General features: G+C 36.5%; 1 protein-coding gene across 1 annotated transcript; it reads left to right on the forward strand.

Annotated features, from left to right (window-relative positions):
• Positions 1–8,886: 8,886 nt before the first annotated feature.
• On the forward strand, positions 8,887–17,773 carry LOC131325958 (acetyl-coenzyme A carboxylase carboxyl transferase subunit alpha, chloroplastic). Its single transcript, XM_058358481.1, has 12 exons — positions 8,887–9,073; positions 9,940–10,294; positions 10,387–10,461; positions 11,137–11,247; positions 11,370–11,530; positions 11,763–11,865; positions 11,959–12,113; positions 14,865–14,916; positions 15,025–15,093; positions 15,469–15,546; positions 15,623–16,705; positions 17,363–17,773. Exons 2-11 carry the CDS (start codon positions 9,950–9,952, stop codon positions 16,697–16,699), a joined length of 2,226 nt encoding a protein of 741 aa, XP_058214464.1. The 5' UTR covers positions 8,887–9,073; positions 9,940–9,949; the 3' UTR covers positions 16,700–16,705; positions 17,363–17,773.
• Positions 17,774–17,850: the final 77 nt, after the last annotated feature.

A 17,850-nucleotide genomic window follows, 5' to 3' on the forward strand; every position in this document is an offset into this window, starting at 1 on the left:
TTTAAGGTTCATTTTCTTATTATATGGTTTTAGCGGTTTAGGTACTTTCATAGGGTACCCTAGGATTTTAGGCACTTTCATATATAGGATACCCTAAAATTTTAAGCACTTTCATATGGTACCCTAAGGTTTTAGGTACTTTTATAGGGTTTTAGGGTTCATTTTCCTATTATAGGGTTTTAGCAGTTTAGGCACTTTCATAGGGTACCTTAGGGTTTTAGGCACTTTCATAGAGTACCTTAGAGTTTTAGGCACTTTCATGTATAGGGTACCCTAAGATTTTAGGCACTTTCATAGGGTACCCTAGAGTTTTAGGCACTTTCAATGCCGGTCAACCTTGGTCAACGCTGGTCAAAGCCAGTCAACTTTGGTCAACGCCGGCCAACCTTTGTCAATGCCGGTCAACTTTGGGAGGGGTTATTTGTAAATCTTGGACAGAATGTCCTTTAAACTTTAGAGGAAAATATTTATATCCTTATCATGGCAAAAACCCTTATAGTATGTCCTCCTACTCAATTTACCCTTATTTTTATTGGTTTGATTGTCGGTCTCCTTTCAAAATACCGTAGGACTCGATAATTTACTGTAGGAGATAAATAGGTCTAAATCTAGTGGATTAGTTTCATTTAAGGGTGACAAATTGAATCCAGACCCATTATAAAATCAAGTTCATTTATTAAAAAATAGATCCAACCGAGCCCATTTATTAATTGGGTCAGAATGAGTCCAACCCATCTAACCCATTATTAATTGGATTTTAATTGAGTCAAACTTAAATGATTCAATAAGTCATGAGTATAACCCAATGAAAAAAAGCCTATTTATCAGTCGATACTCTCCTCCCACCTCCTCGCAGCCGTGCTTGCCATCACCACCTTCTCCTCCTCCACCAACCGGATCACCGCCACCCGCCACCGAGCACCACCATTTCCACTACCGTACACCACTGTTGCACCTCCACAGCCGGACACCATAACCATCCGACCGAGCTCCGTCGCCACTCCGAACCGCCACCAAAATCTTTCCAAAACTCGTTTCACCGGACGCGAGGTAGTCCAAACTCACCTCCCTACTTATATTTATATGTTAGCTATGTAATTCTATCAATGTTCTGGTGCTATACGTTTGAAGTTTTATTGCGATAACAAGAAACCCGAGCCGAACCGTAAACCTTGGAAAAAGCTTGGAATTGGAACCTTAAATCGCTGTGAAAAACTAATTAAATGTTCGGGCCCAGTATATTGGTTGTTGCCCAGTAGGTTAAGACTGATTTTAGCACTCCATAGTGTATAAAACAAACACAAATGAAGAGAGAGAGAGAGCACAAACCGAGTTCCGATCAAAATCTATATATTTTTTTTAAATTGTTTGAACGGAAAATCTAATCTGTCCATCTTGTTCGCCTCCTCAAGATGGTTCAGATAATGGTATAATAAGCCTCCATACGATGTCGGGTTAGATCACATGCGTCGATCAAAGTTTTGAGTGTGTGAGCTTACCACACTCTATAATTTTTCATTTGGGATGAGGTTGAGGATGAGGCGACATCACGGAGAGAGAGAGAGATGAACCAGAATCAGCGGTCTTTTCTTCCTCATAATCTTTTCTCACAAAAGTTTCTTAGGTCCCGTTGAGCTAAATAAAGTTAATTGGGTTATTTTTTTTGTTTTTATTCAAATTTTTTTGTATTTGTCATTTTTTGTCAATTTTTAAGAAATTATTGCATTGTCATAACGAGAAGAATCTACAAAAGTAAAAAATTATAATCGAAATCCAAATTTTTTTTAATAAAAACGAAAAAATTGGCTTATTGAACATTAGGTTTCGATCGTAATTTTTAACTTTTTATATTTCTCTTATCATAACGATACAAAAATCCCCAAAAAATTGACGAAAGACTAACAAATACAAAAAAAAATTTGAATAAGTACAAAAAAATAACTCAGTTGACTTATTTAGCCGAACGGGATTATAGTTTTGCAAAGGAAGTGCAAAACAGAAAAAAGAAATGTAATATGGTAATTAAGTGTACAGGGGTAATTTGATCATTTTACTAGTAGAGGGATAGTATGGAAATTTTAGTCATTTTAAATTTTAGTATATACGTAGTATTTAATTGAGCTAATTGACGGGTTGGGTTTGCTTTTTAATAAATGGGTCGGATTGGGTATGGGTAATTAGCCTCATAGTTAATGGGTCAATGACCCATTAAAGATCCAACCCACTTATAACTTGCCCAATTTGACCCAAATCCGCCCATTTGCCACCCCTAGTCTCATTCCACAACATCTTTTTAAAAAATAATAAATACTTATTTTACATTTTCAAATTCAAAAATAATATAAATAAAAAATATTTTTTTGATTTTTTTGGCATCGTTCAAAAGATCTCAATGAGATCTATTAAATAAAATTCATATTACTAGAAAAATTATTTGTGTAAGTACATTATTTTTGAACTTGAAATTGTTTTCTTAAAAAATAAATACTCCACTTATAACGGGTTCTGGAACGAGGTGGCCCCTTCCACATTCCCAAATAAGGACATATTTTCTAACCTAAAAATAATGGGTTTACGAAAATAATTTTTCAATTTTTTTTGCAAGATTTGATAGATCTCATCGAGATCTATAAAACTAAATCTATATTGCATATTTTTTTATTTCAATAAGTATTATTTTTAAACTTGAAAATTGCAAATAAGTACTTATTTTTTAAGGGGTAATCCGAAACGGGGCCTAAAAAGTTTTACGAAGCAAGCTACTCAAAACCACCACAGCTGTCATGCTTTTGAGCGTGAACTGGTATCCTGGTCTGTCTCGCTTTTGAGCGTGGACTGATATCATGATCCGTAGACTTATTGTTATACATTCTGAAGTTCAAGAGTTTTAAGGAACCCATAAACAAGTCAGTTTTACACTTGTAGTTCATTCGCTTCACAATATCCAAAACAGAAACACAAGTGATTTGGCTAAATAACTGAGCCATATTATTTTTTGTCATTATTTTTAAAAAAATTGCATTTGTTAGTTCTGTGTTGGCTTCTTGTTGATTATCAATTCGTCTCAATAAAAGGATTCTAGCACTACAAAATTATGATCAAAATCTTTAAAAAAGTCCACTAAAGACAAAAACACTCCTGTGTTATCCAAATTTGAATAAAATCGATCTTCATTTGCTATGGAGAAATTTAGTGGGCAAATTCAAATCTAAGCATAATTTTGAGTAAATGCTTCATTACTGCATAGTTGGTAATTTGAGTGAGAAAAAATGACCTACAAAAGTTTGAATAAAAATACTAGTCTTCCTTGATTTGATTAAAATTTAGATTAAGACTCAATTTGATATTTTGACACTAGCTAGCTACTACGAAAAAATTGATATTTGGTCAAAGGTTTGTGTAACACTCCGATTTCTTAGAACGAAAAAGAATAAAAAAATAAGGGGATAATCATTTAACAGGCCGTTTACCTTTAGAATTTAGGAAGTAAATTATTTGTGACTTATTTTCTGCATATGTGTCAATTTATAAAACGTTATTGTCCTAACCTTGTTAACATTGTCCCTGCGAACCGAAATAATTAATCCGGAAAGAGGCGACATCTCATTATAAGGCGAATCGGATCAAATCCTATTAGAATATCCCTAGATTTTGTTAGATAATGAAAGATTATGCAAGATCCTTCTAGATACACTAAATCTTGTTAGATATGATAAGATTCTAGTTAAATTTAATTAGATATTACAAGATATGATAAGATTCTAGTTGAATTTTGTTAGATTACATATAGATTTGGAAAGATATTACAAGATATTGTTAGATTATATAAGATTTGATTATATATTATTAGATATAGTTGGATTTTCTTAGATAATATAAGATTATGTTTAAATATTATTAGATCATATAATATTATGATCTTGATTTGATTTGATTTGATTTAGATTCTTCTTCCTACTAGTATAAATAAGCAAGCCTCCTTCCCTTTCCACACATCACATACACCACACACACCATCAAGTAAATAGAGAAAGGAAAGAGAGAGAAAAGATGAGGAATTAAGTACAAGTCCTTCGAAGTAGTTGATCATACGCCAAGTTGAACGGAACGAAAGGTGAGTTATGAATTATCCCTATTACATGAATTTTTCGTAAAATTTATATTTTTGGCTTACAAAAGTATGGTTATTAAACATTTGAATTCTTTTGTAGCAAATATACCATGGAGTTATGATGTTTTGAACAGTTTATGAAAAAGTATTATCGATACATCCGAACGATGTCCCTGGAATCTAGGGGACGGTAAAGATACTAGTTGGAACAGCGTTATAAGAGCGGAAAGAAAGGGGGCACAGCCGGGTGTCCAATTGAATTGATCAATTCACTTTATACGTGTTGGGGGTTGCTCCCTCAGTACCGGCGGTAATCGTTGGATGATATATCGTATATATGGTTTTGTTTATGATATTGGTTACAGTTTAAGCCATGAAAAACTGAAGTTATGATTTTGGGTTACAGTTTAAGCCTTGAAAAACTGAAATTATGTTCCTTGCGTTTATTTGATCATGAAAAGAATTTTAAAGATTCTATGGTAGGTCATGTAACTCTAATAATTTATAAACTCACACAAACAATGGCTTATATTTGTTGAAATCTTTCATTTTTCAAGTAATCAGGATTAGAAGGGCGGGCCGAGTAACAATGTTATTAAGCTTATGTTATGGTTATGTAATGAATAAGGAAAGAGTGTAGCCTATGTTGATCTTAGCATAATGAATAAATAGTGATTGTTGATTATTAGAGAAAGCTTCCATAAATGTTATGGTTATTTCTTATTAAAAAAAAAAGGGAAAAGAAAAGAGGGTCAATAGAGGTCTTTGGTGAGACGGACTTACTGGCCGGTCACGATATTCAAATCCGCTAGATTTGGGTCGTGACAGTTTGAGTCTCCCTTTTTTGCACTGGCTTTTTCTGTTTTCTCTATAATTGAACTAAATTTGAGTCAAAAAAATTATATCGACGAGAGATATCAAAAAAGTATGAAGATATAGCCCAAAGTCGAAAACAAATTAAATAAGATGACACTTAAGTGTCTTTACTAAGGATTTTTTTTTCAACTTTCGTCTATACTCTTATACTTTTTCGATTCCTCTCTTTGAATCGAACGACGTGATGTGAAAATTTGACCCGAACTAATAAAAATTAAGAGAACAAAAAAAAAAAAAAGGTCCAGAAAAGATTGCTAAGAAGGTTATGTCAAGGAACCCCTAAAAACTATCAAAATGATAAAAGAAATCATAGCAAAAGTACTTTTTAGCATTCTATCATGGCAAAACTTGCAAGCATTTTAAACTTGGCTTTAATAAGCAAACAAACTCTTTCACAATAATGAAAGATGAATACTCCCTCCGTTTCAAAACGAGTGACCTTTTTGGGACTCTGTGTTATTTTCAAGTACTTCTATCTTTCGATTTTTGAAGTTTTATGTGATTTTGGAAATTTTGTTTAATAGAATTAATTATAATCTATCAAACAAGATAAATATTGCATATTTTTTGACATTCATATTGAAATATATAAATAATTGAAAATAACACGTTTTTCAAAAAAAGTCACTCATTTTGGAACGGAATAAGTATTTGAGTTGATGATATGCTTGATGAAAACTTGATTGAGCTAATAAGTACTACTACTGCATTGAAGATTGACTTATGAGATAGTTATTCTTAAAAAAATACAATAATAATAAACTCATTATTTCCCTAGGAAAACCTAAATTGCTTGGTCATCTTTTTTGGGGTTCTTGAGCTAACTTACCACGGGAGTATGAGCGAGTTCATGCTATTTTTTTCTTCTTCAAACTAATGACAAAATACATACTCCCTCCGTCTATTTTTTTGTGTCCAGTATTTCATTTTGGGCTGTCCCTTAATAAGTGTCCATTTTATAAAGTTAGGGGGGTAAAAGTTGGTGTATTGTCTATTTTGTCCCTAAAAATAGATTTTATTTTGAAAAGTTAGTGAGTAAAAGTGTAATGATTGTCACACCCCAAAATGGAAAGTGACTGGCCATGAACTACAAGACTGAAACTCGTAGAACATGCAGCCTAAAAATAAATTTGATCAAAAACCAAGGCATTAAACTAATAAACGGTAAATCATTTTTTTTTAATTAAAAACAACTCCAACAAAATTAAGTTCAACAAAAGGTATGGGGCACAACCATCCCATGAACCAACCAATATCCAGTAATCCAACAATAATAAAAAAGGAGTCGTTATCTGACAATTGTTTCAAATGCGGAAGCGATTTATTAAAATAAAACTAAGATGAGACACCCTAAGGAGGCCAAACCAAAAGAATCCCCGAGATGCCGCCAGAGTCCTTGCCTAACTCCCCAACTTGCCTAAAAAAGAAGTTGGAATAAATCCGTCAGCTGACGAGCTCAGTGAATAGCAAGTATCTATAATAAATAAAGTTGAAAGCGGGGATTAAAATATTTACCATTAAATCATAATTTGGCATACGAGGTGTCCAGTAGAATAATAAATTAATCAATAAAGCCTTTAACCAATGAACATTCTTAGTGGTGATCACAATAATAACTCCATCAACAATGGGGAACCACAATCAAACAGTACCATGGCCAGAATAAATCTCAACAAAATTGGATCCAATATCGAACTTAGAGTCACCAGGGCTGGCAGCCCATGGTACTTTTCCCTAAGACGATCCGGCAAAAAAAAAAAAGCCGTTGAGCATTAGGGTCACCGGCCTAACAGGGTCTTTTCCCCAATGGCCAGGGTCACCAACACGAGAAGAAATAAGTTCCCTGGACTTCCGAAATAAATGTTCCCATTAATATCCACCAAGTTCTCACCAAAAAGAATATTAACAATTGATCTCAGAAAATTCATCGCATGCCAATTCATAGAACAACTTATAAATAGTTTTGAGTCTCCGAATAGCATTCATATAAATTTCTGAAGGAAATACTTTTAAGGGACACAGGGATCTTTTGAAAATACGTAACATACTTAACTACTCACCTGAGTCCAAAGCTAAAGCAATCGAACAATGCAAAAAGAGGCTAACCTGAACAAGATAATAAATCATGAAATGACCATCTATTCAAATATACACTACGTAATACAGCAAACTGCCTACTAGTACCATAAAATAAATAGAAAACTAGCCTAATCCTAATTACTACCCTTCAGTTAACACCAAAACTACAAAGCCCAATTCATGCCTCCAATTCCACGTGAAATTTAATTCACCCGAACCACCCTCCACGGGCGACAAACAATAGAAAAAGGTACAAGAATAAAGGGGTCAAAAATCTCTTACCCGATCACAAACCAGCCGAAGTCAAGCGTCCTTGCGGCTTCTCTTTTTCTCACACAAAGTTCTTTCAACTTTTTATCTCAGACGTTCTCTCCAAATAAAAACCCTATACCGTGAAACATCTCCTAACTTTCTACAATTACCCACTACTCCCTATATTATAGTTAATTCGACTAAGATAGAACGTAACACAATTAATAAAATTACCATTCGGTACCACTTATTTTATCCAAAATCAATCTCATACCCCAAATATAATAAACGCGACATCAATATTCATAGCGCGCACAAATTAATTAGTTGGGACTCAATCATAACACTAATTAATAACGGCAATATAACTACTTAAATAAATGAAAAATGCTAGGCCGTAACAATGATGATGGGTAAGTAGGGAAAGTGGAGGAAAAAGTTGATGTGAAAGGTGTAATGATGATGTCTTTTTAATAAGTTGGAGTTACAAAGCAGGACACTTAAAAAGGGACGGAAGGAGTATTATTTTCACTAAAAATATCAAAAATATAACTAAGTCCATTTTATTAAGGAAAATGAGTTGTCATGAATAATGGGTATTTTTGAACTAAATACCAGAAATACTGTTTAGTCAACAGCGTTAACTCATACTAGGTTGTGCCAGTAGTCACCCAAAAAAAAAAGGGGTACTCTTGCTCTTCCCTTCAACATGATATCACCTATAGTATATGTTAATGACTTGATTAATTTGAACACACTAATATTCCTGTGTTGTATTTTTTTAAAATGTCTAATACATGCTACCTACAAGCTACCTAACCCCAACAAACAAATTTGACTGCTGATATTGATTCTTGACCAGATCTTCATACTCGAATGACTCGAACCCCTCCCTACTGGCTCCAATTACTTTAGCAAATTGAAAAACCACTTTCGAAGGGGTGATTTCCAGCCCTCAAGATCCTCGGTACCCAAATTTGAGTGTACTCATGAACGGCGAGTGGGTTTCAGTCGCGGGATTATGAATACCAAGTGAGTTTCAGTTGCAAAATCATGAAGCTCAAAACATGATCCTGCAGGTGAAATTTGGACTTTTGGATATAAAGGACCTCTGGTAGATTTTAAGCACCTCTGGTAGATTTTAAGCACGCGGTGCAGCACTTGGCGGCGCTTAGGACCAACCGGGCAAGTCCAACCAGGAGGCCCTATAAGAAAATTATTCAATGGTAGTAGAAAGCCGCCATGTGATACCTCAAACTCTTTATCCATTATATATATGTGTGGTTCCGATAACATACTGTTTTTTGAACCAAACTCAGAAATTTCGATTCCTCAAAATTCGTAAAGGGCCGCAAACGCCAAATTGAAACCCGTCGATAGAAACAAACCTACAATAATCAGATTATCGATATGGTTTGGATGGAAATACACCGAGAGTGACCCGATAATCTGTACCCTGGGCGTCATGGGCCAAACCAATAACCCGTACCCGATCCCAGTACCAGTGTCTTGAGCTCGCGATCCAACTGTGTTAAATTCCCTCTTTAACGGCCAAACCGAAACACTCTCTCTCTCTCTCTCTCTCTCTCTCGGCACATAAGAATTATCGCCACTTGTTCTTCTCTCTCTCTCTCTCTCTGCGCGCGCGCGCGCGCTCTTTTGCTTAATAATCAGGGGCCAAACAATGAATGAAGTTTAGGCTCTCCTTTGGAAATGATCTCCAGCTACTGATTTGGTGCTCGTCGAATGCGATCCGTAAGTCTCCTGATTCTATCCGAGGTTCATTTTTTTTGTTTGCCGAGAAAATGAAATGAGATCAGTGGACTTATCTGCTTATGTTTTGTTTCGCTAAGCAAAAATTGGAGCTTCGAATACTTCGATTCCTTTAGGTTTGCATTTTCTTAGCAACTACCCGAGTATTAGGCTCGGTTTGGACGTAATTACTGTTTAATTTTGATAAGAAGTTATAACAGGTAAAAAGCTGGAGTGAATAATGGATTAAATGTAGAACAGATGTATTATAGGGATCCATGTTGAACTGCAATCCTGGATTTCATACGGCCCCTTGTATACCAGTATAGAGTAATTTTCAAATCCATCGTGATAAAGCTCCCAACTGAACGTTGAAATTGTTGTGAACTACTATCAAGTAATCAAATAGCTCTATTATCATTGGACAATAATGCGAAATCTGTTGGTTTTAACTTTTAAGGGGGTGCTTGGGGGCTCCAACTTTAGATTATGCACTGTGCATGTTGCTCATTCGGTCAAAAATGCATGTTGCGAAATGAATGGGAGAATGCAGAATACAAAAATCACCTCCGGATGAGCTTTTTGGATTTTGATTTTATTCGCCACACAATACCCTTCTTAAATATTCTACACATACCATTCAAGCAATTTTACACATTCTTATTATAAGCCAAAAATCTATAATTTACATTCAAGACTTCCAAAATTTAAATAGTAACTAGCTTCCAAACACCATCCATGTGGTCACATCTATAGTAGCAGAGCCTTACTTGTATTACTTATTTCGGAACTTCTTTTTCCTTTTTGCAGTGGTATATTTTTGTTTCATGCGTTTAATTGACGACTTGTTTGGTGGAATTATAATACAGAATTTGGAGAATGCCTTCAGTTTCTCATCCTCCACTAACGTTTACCTGGAACTTGGCTACCGGAATTTCAGCTTCGGATCTCCTTCATTGCTCGAGTAATGGTGTTGTTTGTGTGCCTTTGAAATCTCTAGGGAGGGCTCAATTTGGTGCAACAAGAAGGGATTTTGCACTCTCTGCGAAGAATAGAAAGGGAAAGAAGCACGAGGATCCAATTCCATGGTCTAATGTGGATCCTAATGATGATGGTGAAATACTACGTGCTATCTCACCTTTCAAGCCTTTGAATGAGGAGCAAAAGCCAGTTATTTTGGATTTTGAGAAGCCTCTAGTGAATCTGCAAAAGAAGATAATGGAGGTACACCCTCTAGAGAAATATAATCTGGTACTTAGTTGACAAGTGACAACATGCAGAGGTTCGCCCTGAAATGGTAATTCTGTTTGGTGCAGGTACAGAAGATGGCGAATGAAACTGGTCTGGATTTTACTGGTGAAATTAAGTTGCTTGAAGAAAAGTACGAACAGGTTTGACATTGCTGCATGCCCCATTCCACACATCTCTCTTGAGTTTGAAGCTCTGTGCTTTGACATTTTTCCATCGGTAATTTAGATAATGGCTTGGCAACATAGAAACTTGGCAAATTAATACTGGAGAGTGGGTATCAGATGAGCATGTTATCCTAATTTCAATTTGCTTTCAGGACATTGTCCAGACTCTAGTTGTTTGATTATTCTCTGACCCCCTCCTCTTAAAATGCCAAAATAGTTTCATGAAAGACCTTGTACCTGGCTACCTGCTAGTCCTATCCTCATATCAGACAAAGTGGGTAGGCTTGCATCATTTTAAGTATCCTACAAGTCTACAACGGTACTCTCCCAGATCTTTTTGTTGATTGCTAGTGGTCTTCAAGTTTGAGACATTAATTTCTTTAGAATGACATATGCTAGTGCTGTAAATTGTTGTGTACAAATTTGTCCATGAGGGAGCATGAGGTCTGCTTTTTTGGGCACTCTATTGTTGTTGCGTGCTTCTAATCCATAGTGGTGAGTTGATACCCTATAAGCCATTGTGCAACCGAACTTCAATGACCTACAAAAATCACAAATTCTTTAAAGAAGAAAACTTTCAACTATTTCAACTACATCTTTCTCGGTACATTTATAAACTTTATATGATGTCTCCCCCATTGTTTATTTCAGGCTCTAAAGGATCTGTATTCAGGCCTGGAGCCAATAGAGAGAGTACATATTGCTCGGCATCCTCACAGACCAACTACGCTTGATCACGTGTTCGATATGACAGAAAATTTTGTATAGTGCTCGTGATCTCTCTACCTTTGTCAATTTTCAATTCCAGAAAACCATTCACTTCAGATTGTAGTACTAAAGAAAAATCCGCTCCTTACTCGTAATTTATCTTTCTTTACTTCCAGTTTATAGAGTTTCACGGCGATCGTGCCGGTTATGATGATCCTGCTATTGTCACTGGTCTTGGACGTATAGATGGACGAAATTACATGTTCATGGGCCATCAAAAGGGTAGAAATGCGAAGGAGAGCATTCAGCGCAATTTTGGGATGCCAACTACACATGGGTATGTGTTTTAGAGAGGTGAATTTCTATTTACAAGATAGTTTTGATATAAAAACAAATAAAACTTCTTAAGATCCCATGAGGTCTAGAGTGGCATGGAAAAGAAAGGAAAATTTTGTAGTTATCGAGAATAATAAAAGTTCTCTGCAGATTTTGTCAGAATTTAAGTCTACCTGAAATCTAATTTTGACTATAACTGCAATCATTATCTAACAGTAATTATTCTTCGTCAGTTACCGCAAGGCACTGCGTATGATGTATCAAGCTAATCAACGTGGAATTCCAATTATTACTTTCATTGACACTCCGGGGGCATTCACAAACCTAAAATGCGAGGTACAAAACCAATTATGTTGGTAGTAGTATCATCAAGCTGGTGCAATTTTCTCGATTATGGCTTACCAAATTGCTTGCTTTACCTGGATGCAGGGTGATGCTATGGCTCAAAACTTAAGAACCATGTTTGGTCTTAGGGTACCAATTATTTCCATTGTCATTGGGGAAGGTGGTTCTGGTGGCGTGTTGCCCATTGGCTGTGCTAATAAATTGTTAATGCTCCAAAATGCAGTTTTCACTATTGCCAGGTAATTTTGGATTGGGAGTTTTTCAGTTGCAGCGTTTTGAATTGAGCAAGTTTACTGGTAGATTTAGTGCTTTTTGTGATGTTTCACTGACTGCATGCTAGCTGTATCTGAAATATGTGGTGCATTAACCCGTGTTTTGGAGGTCATTAGTTTCAAGGCTTATGACGAGTAAAATGACCTTTCAAGTTATTTTTCAATTAGCCCCATTGTCGTCAGACATAAAGTGGCTGTTAAAAAACAGTCGAACTTAAACTCGCCATTTTGTTTAGTACACTTGTCCACACTTTACATTGCGTATGGGTTGATTACAAAGATACCCCTTTTCCCCCCACTTTTTTAATGTTTCCTTGACCATTTATAAAGGATAATTTTGGCAAAGTAAGAAGTATTCAAAGTGGGCATGCATTTCTGACATCCTAAAGGGAATGATGGACAAACAGAAAGGGACGGAGGGAGAAAACTCTAGGAAGTCAATGAGAGGATGTGGAAACTAAAATGAGATGTAGAATTTTCTACATGACCATGCTTACATTCGGAAAAAAAAAAATTTATGTGTAAAAACCATATGCTTGTCCTCACATGAGATTAGGACCCATCCGTAATTAACATCTGCTTGCCAGGTGTCTTTTTCATGTACCTCTTGCAAGGTTCAGAACTCGCTCTCTCTGATACTGTGAGAACCCTCAGCTTAGTCCCCCATCGGTGGGCTGAGGAGTATATATGACACCACATAGCTACTACCAAGTAACTTGGGCTTAAACATTTTGGGTGCTCCAACAAGTTATTGGGCCAGTAGGATGTGGGTCATTACAAGAGGTATCAGAGCACAGTTCAGGTCTACATGATAGAGGCCACCTTTGGGATCTTGTAAGAGCCTGATGATGAGCTGTATAGAGTTGAGTGTCACACCATGGCTACCAGGAGAAGGTTTGCCCATGGAATGAGAACGTTGCATCACAGTGTGTGTGACTGTGAGAACCCTCAACCGTGTCCCACATCGGTAGGCTAAGGAAAGTTCAAGGGCTGTATGTAACACCATGTAGCAAATACCAAAAACGTGGGCTTTAGTATTTTGTATAGGTGGGAAACGGTTGGGTTTGGGTGGATTAAAATGGGTCATGGGTTGAATAAGGACGGATTGAGTATGGGTCAATAAACGATAATAGTTGGGTTCAATATAGACGGGTCAAATATGGGTTGGGTCATACCCATGAAACCTTACCCAACCCATTTGCTTATAAAAAAAAACTAGCAAAAGCGCAATAATATACTTTTGCATCTAATCTTCCTCCCAATTTTTCTCAGCACCAAGCAAAGACCCCCAAAATCTAATCCCAAAGAAGTGAACTTTTAAGTATCAAAATTCACTTCGGAAGCAAAATAAGACAATATTCTATAATCGAATGAAAACCACAAACCCTATTTGTATAAGGATAGCGATCGAGTCAAAATTACACTCCGCATTCAACCTGATCAAGCTAATTCGGTCAACCAAATCAACAAAACCCCACAGAATATGGAGTTGCATTAGATTAGATTTCAACAGAGAGAGAGAGAGAGAAATTGCACACCATAATTTCATCATTCCTTTTTCTTCTCTAAAAAAAAGGGCTGTTCTCGAATTCTCTCTCTAGACTCTTTGTTTATATCATTCCATATTCAACTTTACCCAGAATAGGGATGTCAATATCGCCCGAACTGTTGGTTAACTGAACCGTACTGAACCGATTGGTGCGCTTTTTAACCAAAATTTTAACTGTGAATCTTTATATATATATTCTCTAATATACTTAAATACACCCATATATACCATTATTTTGTTGTCTTAACAATGAATATTTAGCGTCTTCGAACATATTAGGTTGTTGTCTTTTTCGATATTTTGTTGTTGGACAATGATTTTTGATGTCTTTGAACCACTGGTATAATAGTGTATTAGTTTGTTGGCTTTTTTGGATATTTTGCGTCTTTAACTCTAGTAAAAAATTTGAATAGCAGTTTCGGTGAAAAACCGTAATGAACCGGTAACCGTGGTTTTGGTTATGGTTTAGATAAAATAAAAACTGCCAGTTTTGGTTTTAGGAATCTGTTTCGATTTTGGTTTTGCCAATAACCGAACTGCAACTTTGCCGTAACCGATGATGATGTGGCAGCTCTGAGGAAGTGCTCGTAGGCCTGGGGTTGTCCAAGCGGGGCACGACAGACCACACAGACTTCTTTTTTTTGGTTTTCCCTCTCACCCACGGTCCTAAGACTTCTAACCCATTTAAACCCTACTTAAACCCATTTATATATGGGTTAATGTGGTTTTACCCATTTAAACCCTACTTAAACCATTTATATATAGGTTAATGTGGTTTTACCCATTTATGACCCAAAATACAATATGGGCAGATATGGGTGGGTTCATGGGTCAGGTTGAAAATTTTCCACTTCTAGTATTTTGAGTCATGTTGCTAGGCTCCAACAAGTAATTGGACCAATAGGAGGTAGGTCGTAAGAGATATCATCACAATCGCAGGAATTTTATCAGGTGTAGTTAACAAAGACCCAGAATCTAATCCTCTTGTTGTAGCTGTGTTGCCTATTCCTGAGCAGCTGATTATGTCCACTTCGTGAACTTGAACTTCTACTTTAATGCCATTTTTTTCCCTGTACTCTGCCCTTCCATTGATTCACCTTGATACACATTGTATCATAGATTCTATTTTTCATTCATATACTGGATGTTTTCTCTTTTCTCCGGTACAGCCCAGAAGCATGTGGTTCAACTTTATACAAAAGTGCAAAAGAGTCTCCAAAGGTGTGTCAAATCGCCCTATTTGGCTTGTCAAGGATATTAAAGGCATACTTTGAAATAAATGAAAGAAAAAGATATTCAACAAATTAACCGAACTGTCCATTTGTGCAGGCTGCTAAGAAGATTAGGATAACTGCACAAGAATTGTGCGAGCTAAGGATTGCAGATGGAATCATACAGGTGACAGTCTTATCCACCTTAATACCATCTCTGTACAACAGAAAAAGAAGATAGAAAAATAGTAAGCAATAAACCAAAAACAAATCCTTCTAGTGGTCCTGACAACCATCCCATGCATGCTGCAGTTAATAGATTCAAAATTGTACAGGCTAATGCTTTTGTGTTGTGTATTTACATGATTTGGTTCTCTCTACAACTTTCATCGACATTAGATACGTCCAATTAATGTCGCTTGGTCTGTTTTATGCTGTTTGCCTTTGTAACAATTAATCAGCATTCCAATTCATTGTACTCTGATTTTCTTTGCAACGACAAACTGTCATCCGTTGATCTGCTTTTGCGGTTTTCTTAATGGAACTCTTGGACTTCCTGCAGGAGCCACTTGGCGGGGCTCATGCTGATCAACACTTAACGTCACAAAGAATAAAATCTGCAATCACTGAAACAATGGATGTGAGTATTGTGCCATTATTTCCTCTACCTTGCTCATTGTTTGGATCAAAATCCTAACACTTGTTTGGTTATATAGGAGCTCTTAAAGATGGACACACAAGAGTTGCTACAACAACGCAGGTTGAAGTTCCGAAATATTTGCCTGTACCAGGAGGGAATTCCTGTGCCGATAAAAAAAGAAAAGGGAATTCCAGTATATCCAAAAAGGAGAGTCACTGTGAGAAGGAGAGAGAAACCCACTCTTGATGAAAAGATAGAAAAAGTCATTCCAATAAATGATAAAGAAAAACCTATTTCTAAGAAAAAGGAAGGAAAACCTATTCTCAAACGTGGAAAGACTTCGGCCGTGGCATTAGAGGGTGAGGTTGAAAGAGTAAAACAACAAATTCTGAATGCCACGCAGTCGTCTACTGATGCTCTAGAGTTGGATCTGAATGATATGATAAATAAGCTGAAAGAAGAAGTTAAACGTGAATTTTCCAAAGCAGCTAAATTCATGGGCTTGAAGGACAACATCATGATGCTTCGGAAAGAATTTGCAAAAGCAAGGAATTCAAAGGACCAGCCCGTAAATCTGGCCATAAAGGATAAGATGGTGAAGCTTGTGGATGAGTTCAATCAAGGATTGCATGCAGCTCCTAATTATGAAAGCCTGAAATACAAGCTTGACATGTTGAATGAATTGTCTGAAGCCAAGAATCTTTCTGAGAAGAATGCGAAACAAGATACACTACGAAAGGAACTCGGTCATAAACTCATTAAGGAGTTGAAGTTGGGCGTGGAGGAACTCCACAGAGAAATCAACCATGTAATTGAAGGTGTTGCCAATTCATCAGATCTGATGAACAAGATTAAGGAGGTGAAGTTGGTGGTAGAAAAGGCGGGAAGAACTCCTCCGGATTTGGAGTCGAAAACTAAGATATGGGCTCTGGAACGAGAAATGAAACGGAGTATTGCTGAGGCTATAAACTCCTCCGGATTGAAAGAGAAGCATGAGAAGCTGGAGGCGGAGATTGAGGCGCAGATTTCTGAGGCCATTAGATCAAATAGTGGGTTGAATGGGAGTTTGGTTAAAGGAAATATGGAAGAACTGATTCCAAGGGTGATGAAGCAGAAGCGTCTGAGGTCAGTTGAACAGCAAACCATGGCGTAGCTTAATGTAAGTTCATTCATTGCCATCACTAATCAAATTTTTTTTTTTTTGGTTTAAGCATGCATCTAGTTCTTGGTTTTAACTTACTTATTTGAAGGTACTGCAAGGTTTTTCTACCTCTAAAGTTGCAAATGAATAATAAAGAATAAAACGCCGTTTAAATTTAAACTGATCAATACCCCGCACATGATTCTGTGGATTTCTCCTTGAATGACTCACCTTGGAATGGCCCGAAGGAGAATCCATTGTTTGGAATTTTGCCAACCCCTCAACCTTATTATGTGTTTGGATCGTGGCTTTCTGCATGGATTTATGAACGGAAAAATTAACTGGTAGGGAAACCAAAGATTAAAAAAATAATAATAATTCAACTTCTTCACTTCATTTTCGTCTTCTCTTTTCCTCGTCACGAATCCCTCAGCAGATTCATAATTCAAACACAGCCATGGTGAAAACTTGAAGGGATTCAGATGTCATTCGCGTTCCAGGGATTTTCAAAGGGCTGTGATATATACTAGATGCCAACCCCTCAACCTTATTAGTATATATATATGCCTGTGAATGTGGTTTTTTCATACTGTGGATATTGCTACTTCTTTTGGTGGTTTATTATAGTGACGAGTCTAGTGACTGTCTCATGCAAGTTTTCTCTCTTTCGTACAGGTGATTTTGTTTTACGAATAGATCAGGGAATTGATATTTCCAACCTTTATTCATCTTGCATCGTCTGGAAACAGAGTCTGCAAGGTTTTGCATTTGCACCAGCATGAGATGGCAAGGACGGACATTTTCAATTTCAGGTGGGCGAGTGTACATGCAGGAAAAATGGTTTATTGAACTTAGAATACTTCAGGGGTCAAGCCTCAATAATTGATAATATGTTGACAAACGCTACTGATAAAGGTGATTAAAAAAAATCCTACTAATAAAAGGGATATTTTGAAATTTGGAGAGACTGAGGTCGTCCCTCAGTTCATCCGAGATAGAGAGAGAGAGAGAGAGAAGAACGTTCTTTTGCTTATTTTTAAACTGGATTTTTTCCTTATTTTAACCAGATAATCTTCTGGCCGTTTCTTTCTTCTTTTTGTTTTAGCTTATTTCTTCTATTACGGTATTTTTTTGGGTTGGGTTTGGTAGATTGTGTTTTTTCT

This window comes from Rhododendron vialii, chromosome 5a (genome assembly GCF_030253575.1).
Source record: "Rhododendron vialii isolate Sample 1 chromosome 5a, ASM3025357v1".
NCBI lineage: Eukaryota > Viridiplantae > Streptophyta > Magnoliopsida > Ericales > Ericaceae > Rhododendron > Rhododendron vialii.

Excerpts from the sequence above, each read along its gene's own strand:
- LOC131325958 (XM_058358481.1), top strand. The coding sequence starts at position 9,950 with ATGCCTTCAGTTTCTCATCCTCCACTAACGTTTACCTGGAACTTGGCT. Across the intron at positions 10,462-11,136 it reads TTGAAGAAAAGTACGAACAG|GCTCTAAAGGATCTGTATTC; the intron begins GTTTGACATTGC and ends TGTTTATTTCAG. Across the intron at positions 15,547-15,622 it reads CAATCACTGAAACAATGGAT|GAGCTCTTAAAGATGGACAC; the intron begins GTGAGTATTGTG and ends TTGGTTATATAG.